General features: G+C 41.3%; 1 protein-coding gene across 1 annotated transcript in view; it reads left to right on the top strand.

Moving 5' to 3' along the window:
* The first annotated feature begins 7606 nt into the window (after positions 1-7606).
* The window catches only part of LAMA1 (laminin subunit alpha 1), a 126084-nt gene continuing 111176 nt past the window's right edge, over positions 7607-22514 (top strand). The window contains exon 1 of the mRNA XM_050890870.1: positions 7607-7644. Coding sequence (XP_050746827.1) covers positions 7607-7644 — 38 coding nt within the window. The remainder of the gene's footprint in view (positions 7645-22514) is intronic.

Raw genomic sequence — 22514 nt, 5'->3', positions numbered from 1 at the left:
CTCAGTCCACCAGGGCAGTTTCCATAGCTGCTGAGGGGAAGTTTCACTTTTGGGGGCTTATGTTGGTCTTGGTGCACAGTCTGTAATGAAATACTTGCTCCTGACTTGTGAGCAAACCTGTTCAATTCAAACTGAATGCCACAAGGCAGCTGTCACTGTCATTTGGCCTGGGCTTTATTGGACAGATATGTATCTTCACTGCAAAAAGGTCACAAGGATGCTGTATATAACTTCACCATGTCAGCTTTCTTGGCTATCTGGTACATACCATGGCTGCAGGACAATTAACAAGAGTGACTTCAAAAAACAAACAAGCAAGCTATAGAAGAAAACAAGCAAAGAAGCCATCATTTCGATTCAGGTTTAAAGGACATTTTCACAATCATTTTTATTTTGATGTTTCTGATTTCACTGAAATAGCTACCAGTCCATCACAAAACTTTGCACGCTGCAAAAAAGCTGGTAAAGACTTTTCATGTGAGTCCTTTTTTTCTGTTTAGTTAAAAAAAAAAAAGAAAAAGATAATGCTCATAAAAAGTGTTAGCTTTTATATCCCCTGTGTGGTGAGGATAGGCCTCTTTCTTTTCAGAAAGGGTACCACCTTCACTGCAGCAGTGACATTTTCCAGTGGTATCTGCGCCCACTTGGATGATTGCTTGCTACCCACGTCGCCAAGTGTGAGCAGTCATACCGTGCAGTTCTGCCCAAATTACTCTGTCCTAAATGTCCTGTGCTACTTTCACATCTATCAGCGAGATTTTTGGGGTCTGGTTCTTTTGTGCTGCAGAAAGTGTAGCCACTTGACGTCCCTTTCCTCGTGAACTTTCCTGTCTTTCTGGGCTATTCTGGGGTACAGGGGGACTAGCAGTCAAATAGCTCGAACTATAAATGACACTTAACTCCGGGATAGGGGGACTGATGGGAGAGGAAGGAAACAGTGAGGTATAATAATACCCGACAACAGCTGAAGCTAGCTCTGCTGATGAACGGAAACTGTATTGCTACAGGAATATGCAGTAAGTTTAAATTCAAAGGGACCCTAAAAAGGATATGCAAAAACTTCAGGCACCATTTAAACTAGGTGAAAATTGCAGCAAATAGTACAAGACTTCTAGAGCTTTTCCTCTCCACTGGATCTGTGGTGATGGAGATGCTTTGCTGCTGCCTGAGAGATTTGGTGATGGGTGTACCCTCCCCACTATCTCATTTCAGAGAGCCTCACCTTAAAACCCTGTGTTAGCTCAGATGCTAAAGGACTATGCATGAAGCTGCAACTGGGAGTCAGGACACTCCAGCAACCTCTTTGGAGTCAGTCCTTGCAGTCCCTTCTTACTGCCAAGCACTGCTCAGTCTCTTTTCAGTTTTGGGTCCCTCATAGAGCTGCACCTGCTTGGGAGGAGAGGGGAGAGAGGGGGCATCCCTGCGGCTGTGTCTCTCGAGCAGGGTCCTACAACAGGAGAGGAGCCAGGACCACAGCGAGAAGCGCGAGATGGTGGCAAGCTGAGCGAGCCACGCAATTAAAACGTGCGCGTTAACAGGGCTGCATGGCATAGTAACAACTGGTCCTGAGGCTGAAATATTGCATTCTCTGGAGTGCCTGGACGAGCCTGAAAAGGGCTGAGGCCAGTTGTAGCTGTTTGGTTAGAGCAGGTTGGCAGCCTGACTGAGAGTCACAGATCCCTCCCTCGCAAGCACTTTCCGCCAATATTTGTCAGTTTACAAACAAACATCATATTAAATCCCATTGCAGCCATAAGCTCTGACTCAATGTTCTTGTTAAACATCATCCAAACGCGCTGCCCAGAGTGGCAGAGGTAACCCTGCCACTGTAGGCAGAGGAGCTCCTCAGTGGGGGAGAGGAAACCCAACGGCAGGCCAAGCTCGGGCCAGATTTGACCTTGCACGACAGGGGAACCTAAGGCTAAAATGTGGCCCTTCAGCCCAAGCAGGTGGAGAAGCAAAACCAAGAGCCTCTCACGAGTCCTGACTCTGGGTTGTCTGCCCAGCTGCTGTTAAAAATGCACCTATTATCAGACAGCCTAAATGGATTTGAACAAGGCATTCCCTTCTGCTGCGGCAAACACCAAGGGAAGAAAAAAGCCTTTTAGAGAGCATTTACAAAGTTAGGCATTTCCCTCCTTTTAATCACACTGCTGGAACGAGGAACCTTCTGCAGCTCTGCCCAGCGGCCAGTGTCCCCCCCCATGGCTGGGCTCACACATGCGCCCACCTCCCCACGGTCGCTTCAGAGCTCTTCCTTCAGGAGGTCACTTTTAGTAACAAACGAAAACAAAACACCAAGGAAGCACAGTCTCCCTGTAGCCGCAGTCTCCCCCCTGGCTGGCCAGATATTTTTGGATGAGAACGTCGTCCCCATCTCCAAAACGCATTAGAGTTCACTGCCTGGGGACTTGGCAGGGCCCGGTCTGGCCTCTCACCACAGAAATCCCCATTTCCTAACAGCGTGACTCAGCCAAAGTGCTCTGTAACCTTCCCTGGTTTTGCATCATGCCGCCGATTTGAAACGAAGCCTGTGATATATCCCAGTGCAGTCTGGGTCGGGCTGTTGTTGGAAAGCTTCACCCGGGGCTCTCTATCAAACAAAAATGCTTGCTCTGCTTCAGTCTCGCAGCATCTCCTGCTATTGCACTGCTGTATCTCCACTACCTGTCAGGCAGCAGCAGCAGCAGCAGCAGCAAAGGGGATTTAAAAAAGAAATTCCACATCTGCAGCTTCCATTGTCCAGTTCCCTTCCTGCCTCCATGAGTACCGTAACTGCTGCGCGGAATAAAAAAATAACCATTTCCTTTTCTTTGTTCTCCAACAGAAAAACAGGCTATTGAGCACGCTTGCAGTTGTGGAGACGGGAAACTCTGAGGTAACCAAATTGAATTCCTTTCTTGAAATCGGGGATAATAAAACCACAGTGGCCTCATCTGGACATCTCGGGAACTAAATTTCTGAACAAAAATAGTCCCTTATCTGTTGGTGTCCTGGACTGGTTTTGTTCAACCACTTTTCAGTTCCCTTTTCTCTGAGTTGCCTGCTGCCCTGCCCTGCCCCATGCTGTGCTGTGAGGATGGATCGATTCCTTTGGGCCGCTCTTAGGTAGCCGGGCCAGTGAAACACTGACCTGTGTCGACACAGCCTGGCAGAAAGCAGAAATGAATTTCATGCATGCAAGTTTGGCCGGGGGGGGGGGCGGGAAATTGGTCGGATTTACATGATAGAGTGTAGTTGATAATTGCTTTGTGGATTAAACAAAAATGTTAGGGTGCGGGGGAAAAAAATGACCCAAAGCTTGCTGAAGAACTTCATAGTCTAACTAATATAATGAGAGAAACTGCACTATTAGCAATGATAAAAAACTGGTAAGCTGACAAAAATGACAAGCTATATTTTCTGATGTTCTTTGACAATGCAAATGATTAGATTTTTTTTGAAGGGAGCAGGATTGTCAGCTCTGAAAAAAACTGTGAGATGAGTTCACAAAGACCTGGAATTTTAAATTCTATTATCTGTGGGCTCTTTTATTTGCCTGCAGGTTTGGAGTCTCTAGAATACATTTGGGAAACATTTTCAAGCTTTTCTTTGCAGCCGAGCGGGGGAGCTGGACAATTGCATTATTTTTAAATAAAAGTTGAGATCATCACATTATTACTTTTCCATAGGATTTGAGCTTTTAATGAAATATCTGATAGCATCAGACTTTTAATGAAACCATAGCCATCTTGACACACTGAATTTAAATTTTGTTTTCCTGCAAAACCAAATTCTGTCATTGTCTTTTAAATTGGTGAGCATACAATAGACACCTATAGTTTCATCAGCATATACCTATAGGTTCATAATTGATTTTGAAGCAAATTTCGTGTTCTCTGTGGAGTCAAAATCTTACATAGTTCCTCTGGCTCAGCTTTATTAAAAAATGTATTAATATAATAAGGAATAGTTTAAATCCTTAAGCACAGCCTTTTCTAAAATGCTGGGAAGTTCAACCCATACACTTTCGGAAGAAATTTTCATTTTCATTCATTATCTAGGTGTTATAATAAACACCTGGCTAAATGAGGATGCAGAAACTACCTAACCCTTCCTGTAACAGGAAGGATGCTTTGGCTAAAAAGGGTTAACTAGTTTCAAGTTCAGCAGAAAGCAACAGTCATGCCGGAGAAACATTCACTACAAATTCAACTGCAGCTACTGAACCATCTTCTCTTGTGCTGTTCCTTTCCTCTGAAGTACATAAAGGGTTTTAAAAGTGTCAGTGCCATGCAGACTGCCGAAGATATCCTCTGGTCTTAGTGCTAAGGAAGCAGATTTCGTAGGTTTTTAACTACTTTGTAGTGGTTTGTTGATCTTGCAGCTATTCTGAAATACTAAGTCAAATTTCAAAGGTAATTTGAAATTTATGAGATGTGACACAAGACAGGAACAATTCTTAAGGCAATTTCAGATTTCCTGTTAATTTGTTTTTAATTATGGTGCTGTTAACAGCCTTTAATGCCTGTGTGTCCCTGGAGCTTTCCTGGAATGTTTTATTAAGGTCCCATGTGGAGCTGGTGGATTGCCTGACCAATGAAGAATTGGACCTGGAGGCGAATGACTGCCTGTGCAGGGGCTCATTTAACAAGAGCTTTGGCAAAGTTTTTCTGCAGACCTCTTGACAGAAGACAAGCTCAAACTATCCATAGTATGGAACAAAAAGAGAAAGATTTGGTTTTGTGTGTGTATGTAGACTAGAAATGACAGGCTCGATTCCTCCCGGTAGTCAGCAGCCAGCAGCGACTCTCATGTTACATGGAATTACAGGAAGTTTTATTTCTTTTCTGCAAACTTGCAGTAGTATTTTGAAATTCCAGAAAATGCATAAATGACTGGTTGGTCAGCTCCTACTTCTGCCACAATTTCCCTGTGTGTATACAAGCCAAATAGCTGGTCTGTCTGGTTATATTAAACAGAGGCAACCCACGATCCTGCACTGCGGTATCACCCATGTCCTCTGGGGCACCAGTTCATCCCGTGCCCACGATAGTTCTCCTGGGCACCACCAGAAACCGCTTGCCTTAGGTGCTTGCCCACTCCTCTGCAGGGAAAGGAGAGTTTAGCACATGGACATGCCCTCGGGCACACCACCGTCCTGCAGGAGTACACTGAGGGCCCTGTCCTGCTTTATTTAGTCATCTGCGCACGGCCTCTGTGTCTCAGCCTTCTCCTCCTCTCATGGCCAGTGTGGTGACAGATTTGACACCATTTATAAACGTATTTGAAGTCATTACATGGAGGATATCATTGCAGTACAGAAAGCATTCGCTGTTCTATTATTCATCACTACATTTATGAACAGTCGCATCTACATTCATAAACACCCAATAAAATTGCCTGTTAGCAATATGGATGTTTGCTAAATGCTACGCGGGGTCTGTGGCTTTCCGAATCAAATTGAAAAAAAAGTTGGAACAGATTCTCCAAACTGGATGAAGTAGCTTTTAGTATAACTGCTGCCACATCACCTCTGCCATAGGTACTCTTTTTCACAGAGCTCTTGAAGGTCATTTTGTTACATTTTAAATGCATCATAAGAAAGAAAACAGCAATTCTTGGAAAGTAGAAGAGAAAGCCTGAATTCTCGTTGCCTAAATCTAATCTGATCTAAAAAGAGATGGGTTTTGGCCTGTCTCACAGAAGGAGTCAGATCATCTAAGTGTCCATCACATGCCTACTTGATTGGCCTTCATGCAGAATGCATCGATAGTTTTCTTTCTTTCTGCCTTTCTTTTGGACTACAACTCCTCCCAGACTTATTTCAGTGCCAGAAGCAGATTCAGTTCAGCTGCCTGTGGTGTACAACCCCCAGCTCTCTGAAGCATCCTGTGACCAGGGGCTACATGTCACTCTGGGATGAGGGAATAACCCCACCTCTCCTAAAGCTGTTGCTCAAATTGGCAGGGTTTTCTTAAACATCCGTGGGTGCAGAGAGTCCAAAAATAAGCATGACTCTATGGTCTGCTGGCAGAACTCCCAGTCCCTCCTCCAAAGACTGTTTAAGTATTTTACATTTAATGGGTCACTGTAGTTACCTACTTTTCTGAAATCTGACAATCCATGCTCTGTTCTGGAAACAAAAGGCAGAGATGACCCTGAAGGTCTCGAGCAGAGAGAAACATTTCCGTGGGATCCTAAGTGTTGTACTTGTAGTTTAGAGACAGGTGCGATTTAAGCCAGACCATTAATTCAGCATTATCTAGTAAAAGTCGTACAGACTCTCCCTGCTCAATCTGCCAATATACTGATTTTGATAGACTGTTTTTAAAATAAGTAGTTCTTTCCAGACATTGTTAATGTCAATGTGTCTGTGTCCTGGCTCCATGGGGTTCTGCATGCCACAGTAAAGACCAGGCGACTGAACGTTACGTATTGCAAAGTTCATTGCTGCTGTGCCAATACCCTTTTTTTTTTATTCTAATCTTTTAAGGGTGTTTGAAAATGCTGTTGTATCATAAAGTCTTAAGGGACAAAGCCAAAGGGAAGTTGCAAACTTATTTTAGAAACAAAATCAAACTAAATGATCCACTTTTTCATGCCTGATTTTGTGTTTAAAATAAATGTATGCTTCTCCAATAGAAAGCACAAGGCCTTTTTATGTTAGTCCTCATGAAATTTGGCAAATCAGTGCTGCAAATCAATGTGACCCAGCGTGAAGGGGTTTAGGTATTTCCATCCAGAGTCCATTACGATAATGATTGCAAAAAAGAACTTAGGAAATAATTCAATCAAAGCTGCTGTGGAGCCTTAATCCTAGATCCATGACTCTTACACAAATTTTACTGATATAAGAAGAAACTGCATTTACCTTCATATGCCTGATAAAGGATAAAACAGAATCTAATTAGAACTCCCTAAAACACATACCAGTGTCTCAGTTTGGGATTTATCAGAGACGTTATCAAACGAAAGGGCAGACATCCCTCTAGACATTTGAAGACTCAATGCTGACAATTAATAGCTTGACTTTTAAATTTCCAGGCTCTAACTTAAGGAAACATATAGGATGCTTAGCTTCAAAGGGCTTGAATGAACAAATAAAACTTCTCAAGCAATCAGTAAAGCAATGCATCTAGGTATTACTAGTATGACAGCGATATTTGAAATCCTGTGAAATAATATGGGTCACTGTATGGTCAAACAAAGGCTGGTGAGATCTGAGTCAAGTTGCAGTTAAGGGGAGCTAAGGGCATCGCACAGAGCACAGCCTGGAGGCAGAAGATATAGCCCAGTAGGTGAAAAAAGCACCTGAAAAGCAACTTGCATAAAAAAATTACCTTAAAAGTAATAAAATAGAGCAAATCAAAGGGAAAATAAGATCTTCGAGCTCAAGTACAGGCAAAAGAAAAAAGAAAGGAGAAGAAAGGCCCACCCATAATTGTCATCTCTCTTATTTTACAACCTCTAATGAGCAACTTCCCAATAGAGAGAATCAAACATGAATCTATTCTGTACCTGAACATCACAAGAGATTAATTGTGGTGTACAACTGCGGGGTTTCAGCACTTATTGGACTGTGGGAAGACAGGATATTGTAGTTAATGATTCCACCTGAGGCGGAATGACGGCACATTCGGCAGCCGTGGAAGTAAGCGGAAGGTGAGCACTGATGCTCTGATGTGTGGCCAGGTCAGCTAACAGCAAGGCAAGCTTTTTCAAAAAGGCGGAAAATGATGTGTGGCTCGAAAGGAACGCAAATGGCAATACCAAAATTTAAGAATGAAATTAAAACGGGAGGTTGGATTGGGGTGACCAGGGCAAGGGGTTGGAGTATTTTATTTTTAACCTTATCTTTCTGGACCTGGGAAGATGACAAGCAATATTTGCAGAGGATTTGAAACAACAGTGCCAGCCTGAACATTTGTCATGAAAATTTACTACACACAGAGCTCAACAAACTGATGAAAGGCATTCTATGATATGGTTGCCTGTGAGATCTGGAGACTAGACCTGGCGACCCATATTGTATTTTCCCATGCTGTGGTCTCCAATCTGACCTCCTCTCCTGCTGTCTTCAACTCCCCTACACGTGCTAAATTCAGGAGCCTCTGTTCACAGGCCACTGCGTTCACATTTATCTTTGGTGCTGATCTACACGTTTTCTGCCTCACTGCATTTCACTTTTAGTTTATTGGATTTGAACAAATGTAGGCAATCAGAGGAAAATGCAATTATAACAGAGTTGCAGCCAGTTGTTTTCCAAGTGATAAGAAATCTTATCTGTAGCCAGGGCTGGATGCAGACATAACCTGGGCTGGTGGGCTCAGAGCACCGTGCTGGCAGATGCTAGCAGAGGGTTACAGTCTGTTTCCCTCCCTCATCCATGGAAATAGATTCAAGTTTTCCAAGGCTAATGAACTTTGCTAAGCCATTTCATGAGTCAGGCCTGAACGTACAATGCGTTACAAATGTCTTAATTGAGTCAGTCTGGCCATCCAAAAATGAATATACACGCACAATCTTTGTGAGGTATATTTAACTAGCAGCCTGGAAACCACTGGCGCTCTATGGGTTTAGACAGGTAACATTTCAGGAATATAGATTTTGGCAGCTTCACTTTAAAAGCCACTGGTGGAATGGAGCAGCAAGAAAAATATTTCTTAATATGCCGTTTTTACCTACCCCTCAAATAATGTCATGATACTGGAGTAATATTGGGTAATATATGGTGACAAAGGAATGGTGGTATTCCCCCCACTGATAAGGCAGAACGAACATTAGTCTGCAGCCACCTGTTTTTGAACTTCTCTAACTGCACTTTTTCACTGTCTCACTCTGGAGCAAACTATGTGCAATACAAGTGGAAAAGAGCTAAGTGCTCTTCCTTGGGTGGAAACCGATAAGGAAATACCGAACATTGTCTGCTACCTGACATAAATACTAATCTAAAAATACACCACCTTCCCCGCAAACCTTCACTTTACATCATAAATGAAGCATAAGCAGACCCTAGAAAGATTGAAGCAGAATGTCTACTGAATTTATGATTAATAAGCATGTCAAGTTTTATAACAGCATCCTTATGTGGACACAGCTAATGGCTTTAACATTGCTTCCAGAATCAAAATTGAATGGTTGAGCAGACTTAGCCTCAGGAAGGCCCACGGTGATAAGGGAACCATCAGAGAAAATAGATGTACGCATTTTTCAACCTGTCAAGTGAAAAAAATCACAGATGATGATAAGTCAAGGATATGCCCTCTCATATATGAGTTGTACGAACGTTTGTGCTGAACAAGGCTGCCTCCTAAACAAGAAGGAAAAGGTGAATGTTAGCAACAGAAAGCTGCACGATTATCCCGTAAATTACACTCACCCAAGAGCATTAATTACTCCGAATCAGCATTTTAACAGGGAGGGAGATGTTTTGTGCTGCTCAAAGCTGTTGTAAATTGCTAACCCTGTGAGAAGCGCAGGAAGAAAGAAGCACACAGGTAGGTGTGGCAAAAAGGGGGCCACAAATTTGGATAGAGCAACACATAGACTTAAGAATTTTGTAGATTTTTTGAGAGGATTTCACATGCCAGTGTTATCAAAGGCTCCAGAAAACATCTCAGGCCCCAGAGACTGAGCCAGGCTGTAGGTGCTGAGGATTAGGAAACTGTAAACTGGAGGACAGCCTAAGGACCTGCCAATCTGATGTAAGTTTGCCTTTCTCCGAGGCACCTGCTGCTATCTTGCTGCTGAAGATAGGACTGAAGGGACTATGCACCAGCCAGGTCTCATACAGAAAGACCCAGATGCCAAATGTATTTTTTGCTGTTTCTAATTAGCAAAATGATGTGTATGAGTATGGACATGGGTAAAATGGAAAGCACTGGACATGGCGTGTTGTCTTTTAATATTGATAATCGCTGATGTTCTCCTGGATCAGTCTTCTGGGAAGGACAATAATCGACTAGTTAGAGATGTTATTTGTGTCAGCCCAAACTCTCCCCAGTAAATCTCGTCAACAAATCTTAGCTATTACTATAATGTTACATGCTCTATTAGTTTTCAAATAAATGCTCTGAATAGAAAAAAATGCTGTAAAGGTAGAAGTCATAAATTAAGGGGAATTCTCCATTAGCAGCGGTACACAACCATAACATGTCCTTGCAGAAGTGGTAGCTGGATAACTTATTGAACTATCCAGGCAATCACTGAAAAGCATTGGAAGAGGGACTGTCATTTGAGTTGCAGCATATAACATCTGCTGCAAAAATGATGACTAATTTTGTAAGAGATTCTGTTGCTATGTAATAAGCACAGCTCTGCACCACTGATTTGTGAGAGTATCAGCTGTGATAGACTAACAGTCTCTCTCTCATTTCACAGCCCAGCAAACTTTTTCCCCACTTTGCTCTTATTAGGAAAGCCTCGCCGATTCCCTCTGTGTTTTTGCCACAGGACCGACCAGCGGCATCCAACAGCGCTACAGAGGCACTAGTTTTTTCCTAACTAGCTTCTGAAGGGCGGTTGTACTCTCTGATGCAAGCAGGTCTGTATTTCTTCCACTGCTATATGTACCGCTTGTAGGAAGTATTAATTTTTACTATTACAGCTTTTTAAAAAAAAAGGAAATAGAATTAGGCAAGACACTGCAGCAATAATCCCCAGCCTCCTCCTGACGTGCTCCATGGTGAGTCCTTCTCAAGCCCATGACCATAATTTCCACTGCACAGCTCAGCTGAGGCGTAAGCTTTGGCAGCACTGCATTTGCGATGGTAGAGCTCCAGTTCCTGCTCTGTGCTGACTTGAGGGCAAGGGTGGCCCCTGATGAAGACTTAATTCCTGAGGCATTTAGGCAATTTGGGGGCTTCTAATACAAGTGCAGACAGAGGAGCTTTGTTTCAGACATGAAGAATACGTGTGATACAGTGATATAGTGAAAAAAAGTTTTTTAAAAAAATAAACATAGTGCTAAGTATTACTATGACCTCTGGTTATATCTCTTTGTAGGTGGCCACTATTTTCATAAGGTATAGAGCTACACTGTATATTTCCAGCACCATTATGAAAATTGTTATGTTCTAGAATTAAATAACATTTTTATGCAATCCATTGCATTTAGATAATTTGAGAACACCTGTGGCTGTGTGAAGGTATTCTGTATTCTGGGGCATTAACAAGACAAAAATATTTTCTAAACAATGGGCCAAATTCAGAAGCAATATGTCAGTCAACGCTGTTTATTTTGGAAGTCGCACCTGTTAATTCTCAGCTGGAATGTGACCCTCTGGCTTTGCATCTTAAACATTCACACATATCTCCAAGTCAAAAATGGGGGAGCTTTCTTACAGACTCTTACAAACACATCATTGCATCCCTTCCATACTTCTGACATGAGAAAGAGCTCTGTCTACTGATTAATAGAAAACTATACCTGAACAGCTAATTTCCTTTTATTTAAACTCTCTGTTGACATTTTAGCAGCAAATAACTGTACAACATCCATTGAATTTGTTCAGTTGTTGTGGCAGTTAAGACAGAAATGTGTGAGTCTCTACCTCTTCATTGAATACAGATTTGCACACACTGCTGAAGTTATTAAATGTACATGATGTAATTTATTAACTGGAAGCCCATTAGTTCCTGACAAAAGCTAGGAAAATGAGTCACAGTATAAATATTTAAAGTATTAATTCAAAGACTTTTAAGGAACATGCAGATGACACTGGAGTATAGGAATGAAGCTTTGTGTAAGGCTTGCTGTTGCAAGATCTGTTTGTGAGATTTCTCCTCTCTAAATCACTGGGCATCCTAGTAGAGCATAAAGGAGCCATTGAAACACTTCATCAATTATATAAGAATAGGTACTTAAATATACCAAAACATATGTACAGTTCAGTAGTTGTGATTTTATTAATTGCCTCAAATGATGATGTGATTAAAATATGCCAATGATGTATGTTTTCAGGAAATACTCAATTTCTGCTTGCATTCAGATTAGAAAAAATAAGACTTGAAGCCAGTTATAATGCTGTGGCATGTTGTCAGAATATTTTTTATTCAGAGAGATGTTGAAACTGGGATCTTGAACATCACTAAGTGGCTTATGGCATTGCCCACCGCTGGCTCTGACTGTGTTCCTTGCTCTTCCAGCTGGACTGGGACTGCCTAAGAAGCATGGCCACACACCTTTTTTTGAAAAGCTAAAAAGCCACGGCATGTGCTTACTTTGCTGTTTGCAAAACAGGTAATGCCATTTGGAAACATACTCAGAAATAAAAAGTTCATCTCTCTGCAAATGAAAGGTGTTGAGCGGGTGTGCTCTGGCCAGAGAGAGGCATTCAGCTCCACAAGCAGCATCTGGCCTGCCTTTAAATCATGTCCCAATTACAGCTGCCTCTTCTTCCTCTGCCTCTGGAGGTGAAGAAGGCAAAGCCTGGGCAGAGAGAGAGCAGACAGCACAGACATGATCTGCCCGGTGGCACAGACCTGGTTGGGAACCTGGTAGCTGTCAGCAGAGCCACTGGGTACTTCTTATGACCTGGAGCCTTTATTTCGGAGGCGTTACTCGTGGTTTAGCTGTGCAAACCAGGAGTTTTTACATGCCTGTATCCATGATACACTGGTGGATCCCACTTTGGTTTTAACCTGGGTGCATTTCTGCATCTCCAGCATTTCTGCAAGAGGAGTTTAGTTGGTGTATGGCTACTACTACCCTGTATGCTAACCCTCTCATCAAGTCACTGGCCATTTTCTACCTCTGCCTTGTGAAATCTTGTCCATAAAATGGAAATTTGGGACGTTGGCTCTTCAGAGAGCAGAAGGAATCATGATAGCAGAAATATAAGTGCTCCAAACCCACTTCCTCACAGTGCCTCAGTCCTGATACAGAAAGATCACTTTTAGAGATAAAAGGATAATTCAGTCATCATTTAGTTTCTCTTCCTCTGAGACTCCCAGCCAGGAATGATTTATTGAAAATTGTCATGATAGCTGCTGTGTTTCAGACATTCTTGGAAAGGCTCTTTCATAATGCGTAGCCAATTCGCATGGGCATGAAAATGAACTTTATTTTAAAGACAGGTGTTTTAAAATATGTATTAGAGGAAAAAAAAGACATTTGAATTTAAACTGAACAGCTATTAGCTTCCCTCAACAGTCTTTTTTAGTAACAATTGCCTATTAATTATTTACTGCCAGCAAAAGATTTGATCTCAAGCAAAATTCTTTGGCTTTTGTTGGCTTCACTGCAGTCACCACTGCAAAGTCTGGCACGTGGGAATTCCAAATTCCAGGCTCAGTTATTCACTTTTTTTTTCTGTGGTAAAGTTCAAACTGACTTTAATGAAAGATTTGCTTCAGGAAGGGATGTGGAATTTATTATTTTGTCAGTATTACACAATATTACACAAAATATATAAAAGTAAAACCCGTTACCTTGGCAAAGCAATTATACCCATGAACTTTCAAGGCGTCCTACTTGTCAAATGCAAATAAGCTAGTTCAATATGGTGCCTGGAGGAACTCAATATCAGAAATTTTGAGGGAATAAAAGGCTCCACAAAAGTTGTTTTTCTTTGTTTTTCAAAGAGATGAGGCTAATGTGGCATTTAGATGAAGCAAAAGATAGATATTATTTCCTTAAATGTAGTGAAATGCTGTAGCTGAGAAGTACTCATTGTACTCACATTCATTTTTAACCTTGCATATGAGCTCCTGCACCCACCCGCACCCCTCTCCCACCCACGCCTCTGCAACCCTCTCTGGACTCTGCTTCTTACAGAAATGCCGTCAGGGGAACAGTGTGTAAAATAAGCCTGATGATACTGTCAATCTTCAGGCACTATATGCATGATGAGGACTTTCATGCAGCCAATAAGTTAGATAAGGCAGGTGAAAAATAAAAGCATGAAACTCATGCTTTATGAACTAAGCTAATGCTAAACTGTTCAGGAGCAGGAAAACTCCCTTACAGACAGCCTGTCTCATCATTTTTTCCATCAGAGTGACTGTTTTGTCTGCCTGAAGCATCCAGAGCTGGCCAGCCTCCCGCCGGGTACCGTCAGCACCAAGCCCCAGTCTGTAGCGGCCAGCAGCAGGGTCTATGTAAAACTGAACCTGGGTTTTCTGATTTGCTTTGTAAAAGGTGTGAAAAATGCAAAAAGTTACCAGTAAAGAGGAAGCTGGTGGGCTCTGCTTCGATTTCATTAGCACGTTAAAGTGGCTTTAGTAGGAAAGGAGTTAATGGTTTTGACTTGCAGTTTTACAGTGCCATCCAGTGGCTGTTTTGAATGACTGCAGAACAAAATCGGGAAAACTTGGAGCTTACTGAAGAGTTCACTATGTAGCAAGATTTTCAGATTTGAATGAAACAGGACATAGGTCTTAAAAGTGAAATTACATTAAATTGATTACCTGTAGTTTATATCTGTTGTTTTTAATAATTAACTTTTTATTACAAGTATTTACTCTTTAATATAAGTACTTCTCTACTTTTAAAACAAAAGTATTATTTGTGTTAGTATTTAAAATTTGATTAAAAACCCTATTAAATATCCTGTAAGAACACAATCCACCAAGGCACAGCCTTGTCACTAATAGAAGTGTCTGAAAATTGAACCAGTGCTAAAAAAAAATCTCATTAGGAAATTCTTAACCTACATGTTAGTGATCTGGTTTGGGATATAAAGTTTACTTTTTTTTCCTGTAGGGTCTTGTGTTTGTGTCTTCTTTGTCATGCCAATTAATTGAATCTTATATGTTGTTTGTGTCATCAGCTTACAGAGTTTATAGAGTACTTTGGAAATGTTATAAAGTATTCACCAAAAATCACTGTGTAAACTCTATGTGCTGACTTGTTTTTTTTATAATTGGCTTGTCTTCAGTCACTCTTTGACAGAGCAACTTTCAATCTTCTGTATTTCCTGATATTTTATCAAAAATCCTACAGCAATAATAGCTATTTTTCCTGTTCCTTGATAGCATTTATAAAAGAGTCTTCAAAAAAAAAAAAAAAGTTTGCTTGGTTGTATTGTGCATGCAATACCAGTCAGGGTATTTTTCCCCCTACTTTTACAAATGAGAAAAACTAAAAAAACAGGGAAACCAATGGCTTCATGGGCAGCTCAAGATGAGATACAAACGTGATCTTCAGGCTGATGGTGCCTCTTACCAGAGAGGTGCGCATTCCTGGGAGTACCTGCGGCGGGGTCACCTCGGGCTGCACGATAGTGGAAGGGAAAGGGGAACAAGAAGAGAGTTTTTGCAGATGGGGAAGAATTTTAATTGCTGCTTGCAGGATGGCACCTCTGCCTGCTCCCTGCAGACCACCAGAAATGTGCAGGAAGGAATCTGGGAATGGTAAATACAGCACTGCAGTGTCGCTGCAGATAACCATTGACTAAAGCTTGATAATGTTTTCATTTGTTTAAACACAGGCATTTCTTGATTGAAGTCAAAGACGAGCTAGAGAGCTCACCTCCTAAGCTCTCCCCTCATCAAACTGATTGGCTTTGTGCCTCATTCTCCAAAACAAACCTCTAATTAGCAATGGAGTTTACACAGAAACACTACCTTAGTAAATACAGCCTGACGATCCATCCATCATGCGTATAATATTTACGTAGACACAGTTGTCTCTTCTTGCTATGCAACTCAGATTCTAAACATTTTCAGTATCATCTCATGAATTTTTAATTATAATTCTTTTTAAAGTGGAGCTGATACCTCGCTGGATATTAAAAAATGTTAGACTGCTTCTTCACTGATGAGCATTTGTTTACACAGCACAAATGAGACAGCAAATGCTACTGTAAATGCTCAGTAGCATTTAACACTGACTTTGCACTGTAGATAGCTATGTAAGTAGAAAGGGAATCAGAAAATAAGTTCTAGTCAGTGCAGTTTAACTTGACAGTAATTAAAATAAGATTGCCCCATAAATTTTGCCCTTTTGCCCATATTTATTTATTTATGAATTAATAGGGCATCTGATTTCCCCTATTTTCCAAGTCAGGCTATTCTTTCAACACAACTTAAAGACTGATTCCATAACTACCTGTAGTTAGTTCAATGTAAGTGTATTTAATTCAAAAATCATACACTTCAGATAATGCAGAGTTCATGTTAAAGTGTAAGCGTTAACTCTGCTTCCATTCTATATATTAATGGCAATGTTTGAGTAGCAGAGGATCTCTCTAAATAGCATTAGAAAGGTGAAGCACAGAGATTTCCAGACTACGTTGTCATTTTTTTATCCACTTGTGAAAATTCAGTTGAAATACATGTAAGGGTACCCATCAGGTAGTAGGAAGGCACATTCACCTGCTTTTATAGACAGGAAGAGTTAGTGCTGGTTTTGAAACGATGCTCCCTGAACCTCACATTAGGACACTCCTACTGTTCCTCAAATTAGGAACCTGACACAGTTTTTTGGATTATTATTTTTTAAATGGCTTCTGGTTTCAGTCTTAGGCAGGGCTAATTTCTTGAAAATTGGAAGTGATAAATTATTCAGTTTGCTAATAATGGCTTCCCAGATAGGTGTAAGGCACTTTCTTGCAATAGCAGGAATGGCAGTTATTAAAAAATAGCTCGCATTATGCGCATATTTCCTCCCACATTAATAAAGTTAAATTGCCTCTTGAATTAGATTCTATGGCAAATTTCTATAACAGAAGCTTAAAGCTGACATCAAATTCATGTTTAAGTGTATAAATAAATGACTTCATTTTAAAAGCTACAGAAGACAACTGGAGATGTTCATTGTTCCACAAGTTGGACTAAAGTCACATATATAAGCTCTTGGCTTTTATCTTCTGCTTACTCGAAGTTTTGTTTCTTGCATTATCTCTAGTTATTCTGCAAAAAAAGGTGATGAAACCTTGCTAATCTCACATCAAGAAGCCTTCTTTTAACACAGATTTTGCGTAGGCATGTATATGTCTCTGGGCAGCAAAATCTCGGCACTTGCTGTTAAAAGCTCAACCACCAGAACACCACTGATGTCCCATGGATCTCTTCCCAACTGCATACCCGACTACACTTGAGAAGAAATGCAAATTCACTGAAGAAAAGATCAGAGGGTATGATTAACTGATTAACTCCTACTTAATATTTTCTGCAAAATAAAAAGGAAGCAAAAATTAGTCACAAACTTTAATCCGTTCTCACAAATTAATTGTGGTTTAAAAGTATGAGCTAAATTATTTTATAAATTCTCTATCCATTCAGAACTATGTGAGATGTTAGGAGCACTAATTAAATGCCATTCAGCTTGCACATCTCTGTGGGGGCCAAGTTATATTCTCTCCCCTTCCTAATACAAATTTGGAAGTGGTGAGTTTGGATCGTTCAGGTCCCACAAGTCCTTCCCACAAGTCCAAGATCAGTTTGGAGATGAGCAGCAAGATTTTTCTTGCTGTTAACACTTGTTCTTCATGTTATAGATGTCTGTCATGAACTTAACTGTGGCTGTTCCTTTGCCTGCATGGGTTACTGGAGCCTTCAAGCTCTTGCAAATAGTTTAATCAAAATGTAAGGAAAAGCCCCATGCCCAGACTGGGAACAGCATTACGCAAGGGATGTTGCTGATCATCAGCAGTGACGGTATCGTATTCCCTATTGCCTATGAGTTCCATTTTTTCAACAAAAGAAAAATTAATTTGAATTCACTGTGATTTTGGGGGAGGAATATATTTGCCATAATACAGTATACCATCCAACCATTCCTGTTGGACAATAATCACAATTTCCAGCCTGTGAGCTGTTCACAGAAAACATGCTGACTCTTGCCTTCGACACCATTGATGCCAATGAGTAAGTTCTAGTAGGAAAACAGCAGAAACCAATCAACAGAAAAACATCACCACTTATTTTGCTATGTGGAACCAGTGCACCTCTATTAACCTATTTCCAAACCATGCCACCCTTTGCAGGCATGGCTTCCCGCTACCCAGTATCTCTTGCTACCTGCATCTCCTGCTTTGGTAGCCATGAAGAGACAAGATTTACAAGAAGTAGCTTCATAGTCAGGTGCCTAGGCATGATCCAGGCATGTGATATATTTACCACAATATAATGAAATAGTTCCATATTTAATTTCAAAACAGGGGGTCTGGGGCAACTATGCTGCTTGTATTGGATCTATACAATGCTGCATGAAAGCAGAGTTCCCAGGATGAAGAGATCTAAGAATTACTCACTATCTATAGTCCTCTTCTTATTAGTATCTTATTAATAAAGCACTTTTATTACACTATTTGGTGTTGTGCCTTTCTTATTGAGATCGGGGAAGGACCTTGCACATTCCCCATGCAAGAACAGCCAGTGATGGCGCTTCCGTGCTCTCCTAACTCCTGCCGCATCTCCTCCTTGGCAGGGCTTTCGGCCTCTTGGCTGCAGCCCCGGTGCCTTGTTCCCAGCAGCCTGGCAGGAGGTGGCTGGACCTGCTGCCTTTAGCACCTGGGCTAGATTATGGCTGGTAATAGGAGGGGGTGACTGGGTGTTCACAGCCCCTTGAAAGCCTGGAGGGAAGGGTACCACTGAACCTAGGTGCTGTTAGTGTGAGGGACGTGGAGGTGTGTGAAGGTGGGGGCATGTACCAGGCATGAGTGATAGCCCGAGCATTAAAAACCCTCTGTGTTATGGGGCTTACTGTTCTGGAGCAGAGTAGGAATTTACACAGTTTCACATTTTCTTTCTTCCGCTCCCCTTTTTTTGCATCCAGACTGTCCTGGAGCGCCTGCTTCTCTCCAAAGCCAGCCCTCCTCTCTGGTGAGCACTTAAGTCCGGGCAACTCCTGAGGTCAGTGAAGCTTCTACCATGAAGTGGGCAAGCCTTTGAGGGACCTTGTGCCCAGGGGCAGCTCGCACGGTGCCTTTTCTGGCCAGGCGGGAGGCATTCAATCCACTCGTGCCTTTTCCACTGGCCCGTGACAGCTCCGTGCAGGCTCCTGGAGCAGCTGTTTCCCAGGTTCCTCCAAAACAGCAGATTTTCTTTAATCCTCATGGAAGCCTTTGTCATCTCAGAGCCAAATTATCATAACATATCTTTCAAGTTACAGCTTGAAATCACTTTCAGGAACAGAAAGGACACTTTTGCTGCCAAAGCAGAGTGTCAGGCTACCAGCCGAGGAACACCAGGAGGGACCTGGGAGATGCCCTGACCTACACCTCTTTCCTTGGGTTGCACTTCCAGCCCGTCAAGCTGCAGAGGTGGTGTCTCGGTTGAGAGGAAGTTGTGGGCAGGGTATGCTGTGAAGGGCCTTTTGCTTTGAATTTACTACTCTCTTTGGTCTGTCACAGCTCAGATTTATTAACCTCTGGACCTACTTCTCTGAGGGAGGGAGAAAAGCACTTGAAGGGTTCTGGGGAAAAACTCAAGAGTTATCGAAACCAGCTTTTAATAGCAGCTGAATGTTTATTAGAGGCAGACAGGCAGTTTACAGTATTGTTTTTTTCCTCTGATTACAAGTGATAATTATTTCCAGAATGCTTTTTCAGAACACTTGGGTGGTGCTTATGAGATAATGAGGCAGAGAGGCAGAATGGATAACAAGTGTGTGCAAAAAAGCCCAAGAAAAACCAGCTAAAAAATAGAGACCCTTTGTTGTACAGTACAGCTATTGATAAAAACCTTATTTAGCCATTAAATGTAGCTCTGGGTGGGATTATCGACTGGTTATATCAGTGTACCTCCTTCTGGAAACTATTCCAAATTCCCTACCCCAATTCCCACAGATATGACGTCAATGGTGTTCACACTGTAGAAATGCCCCGATATGCGGTGAGGAGAAAGGATCATTGAGAGTGGGATGGGTGGTAAGGTGGGATGGGCAAGTTATTAAATGCTATGGATGAGGAAAAGCACGACACAGCTGACAGCTATGAGTGCCCCCGCTGCCCTCCAGGGTCAGGAGGTGACTTCATGCTCCTGAGGGGCCTGAAGGGAACCTGCCATTAACACAATAGCTCTGCCTTAAGCACAGCAACAAAGACAAAAGCTGAAAAAACATATTTGGTGTTCACTTGGAGTTTACTTAGGTGCAGGATAGCAGAGCGGTTCCATTCAGACTCTGTGTATTTGGGCTTTCTCCAGTTTGAATTCTCCCAAACCTCTGTTTTTGCCAAAGGCAATGTTTTTATCCATAGGTTGTTATCCACAGATGGCTAGATTAACATGCTCACTTTGTGCTACATCATCCTAAATATTAGGATTTTCCATTCCTTTGCAACTGAAAAACTTAGTCCTTAAGGCAATTCTAATTCACGAAAATTGGTGAGAGAGAAAACAAGATTTTAAGAAGTTCCCTATAACCACACCTCTGAGTATTTTCTGGGTATTTACAGATAACTTTTTTCTTGTCTTAGATAGCAAACTTTTTTTTTTGTTTTATTTTGTAGTAAATTTTAATTAGCAAAACCAATAAGTGTGAGGCATTCAGAAATTACCCTTCCTAAAGTTTGTGCCATCTCTTTCTTTCAAGTGAAGTTGGAGCCGTAGCAACTTAATTGTTTTACAATATAAAAGTCTCCTGTGCTATTTTAATTTGCAGTGCTACTATCTATGTTAAGCATATATGATATTGTAGCGCTCAGAGTTTCAGTTTATGCAGATGGTTTTCGGGGACTGTATAAACATGCATTAAAGTGCAGTGCCCTAAAATGCTTTCATTCTTGTGCACGTTTCTTGACTCATTCAAGATCTACCTGTAACATGGCATTCCATTTTCTCATTGGATTAGTTCGTCAAAGACTAAGAAATTTCTAATCTTCAACTTACAATACCCGATGCACTTGCTCGGTGTAAATGTGCACTGGAGTTACACTTGCTTAAGAAGCTGAGATTCTCATCTAACGTCATAATCATTCAAAGCTCATTAGAAATGTAGGTTAGGAAAGAATTATATTAATAGTGCCATGTCTTGAACCGGCGATCATTCTGATTGCCTGGTACTTTGTAATACCAGCAATGAACTGTGGAAAAGGAAAGATAGAAAACACAGTAATCCTCTTCTCCAAGAAGGGACGTACTCAAATGAAACGTGAGAAGAGTCAGTTTTCTTAGGGAATGACTATAATGGACACTGAACAATGGTGATGTAGTCCTGCAGACTAATTCAATGTATATATTTCAGTTATAAGTTGTATAGAGATGTTTAGTTAAACTATAATAATCGAGTCAGATGATAAAGTCCAGAGCTGGATCTCAATATACATTCTCTAGCTCTTGTGGAATATTCTGATGAGGATAAATGGATGTACTAACAAACTGGCACTTACCGTTGCATGGATGTAAGATAGTACTCTTCAGCTTGCTGTAATTTCAAGAAATGGTTAAACTGATTATAAAGCTGTAAACTGGCAGGATTTTATGTTGCACAGATGCTCCCTCTTTCCCTTTCCTTTGTACTTGGCTCCCAACGGGTACTTGCGATCCTGCCCAGAGGATTCCTTAACCTGACCTCAATGATATTAGAACAAATGACACTTTGGCTCTTGAAATTTGTTGACTTTTCTCTCCACAGATGTTTTGCTTTCCTCCTCCTTGCCTGTCCTGAAATTTAAGAAGTTCCTGATGTGAGCAAAGGACGGATCTGTTGGAAGGGACAGATGTGGAATGTTATTTATTTGCAGGCTTGAAGGCCTTTGATAAGGTTTTATGGCAGAAATTTTTCATTTTTTATCTCCTTGACCCATAGATTTTTCCTGTTTGTCTATGTTTTGAATATAAACACTGCTATGCCTTCTCAAGTATAACTCATAACTCTGAGTTATATGATAAGAAATAGCTTTATTTTATATAAAATATGTAAATTACTATTCTTTTCCTGAATTTCTTTACCCCAATCAATAAAAACAACCAGCCAGCCAAGCTGATGTCTGAACTCCATGAGCAGCTGCCCCCATTTTGAAGAATGCACTTGCAGTCTAACTCCGCTTATGCAACTCATACACATTATTGTACTTTGAAATACGGTTTTAAATGCAATACCATACAGAGCACCACATTTTCCTAAAAAACAAGCAGCATGCATCGTCAGCGGGGATTCGCATTTGAGAGACAGCATCTTTTGACTAAAATTCCCCCACCTCAACGAACTTATTTTGGGCATACAGTTCTTTTCCCAGGAAAATGTCATTCCTTGCTGCAACTTACCTGAAATATTCGTTAAGGAGTACTGTAGATACGAGCTCTGCGACCTGACAAACCTTAGAATAGGAAAGCCTAACGCGAATGAACTTTCCTGAAGTACTAACAAAAAGTCTCTATCTTGAGGAATTTCTACAACCAGTTTGTTGTGTTTTATGCTAGTTTCAAGAAGTAGCTGATCATTAAAAAGTTGCAAAGACTTCCTAGGGGACAAAAGTAGTCAACTTCTTAGTTTAGCAACTGAGGAGAGAACTCGTTTCGTTTACAAACATGGCTGATCTGCTGTGTTTATGTGGAGCGGAGGCTCGAAAAATACCAGCAAGGGCATGAAGTTTCAAAGTTGGGGATGACAAATTTACAAGGAACGGCTCAGCAGCTGAATGTTT

This window comes from Gymnogyps californianus, chromosome 2 (genome assembly GCF_018139145.2).
Source record: "Gymnogyps californianus isolate 813 chromosome 2, ASM1813914v2, whole genome shotgun sequence".
NCBI lineage: Eukaryota > Metazoa > Chordata > Aves > Accipitriformes > Cathartidae > Gymnogyps > Gymnogyps californianus.
This window is presented reverse-complemented; position numbering and strand designations above follow the sequence as displayed.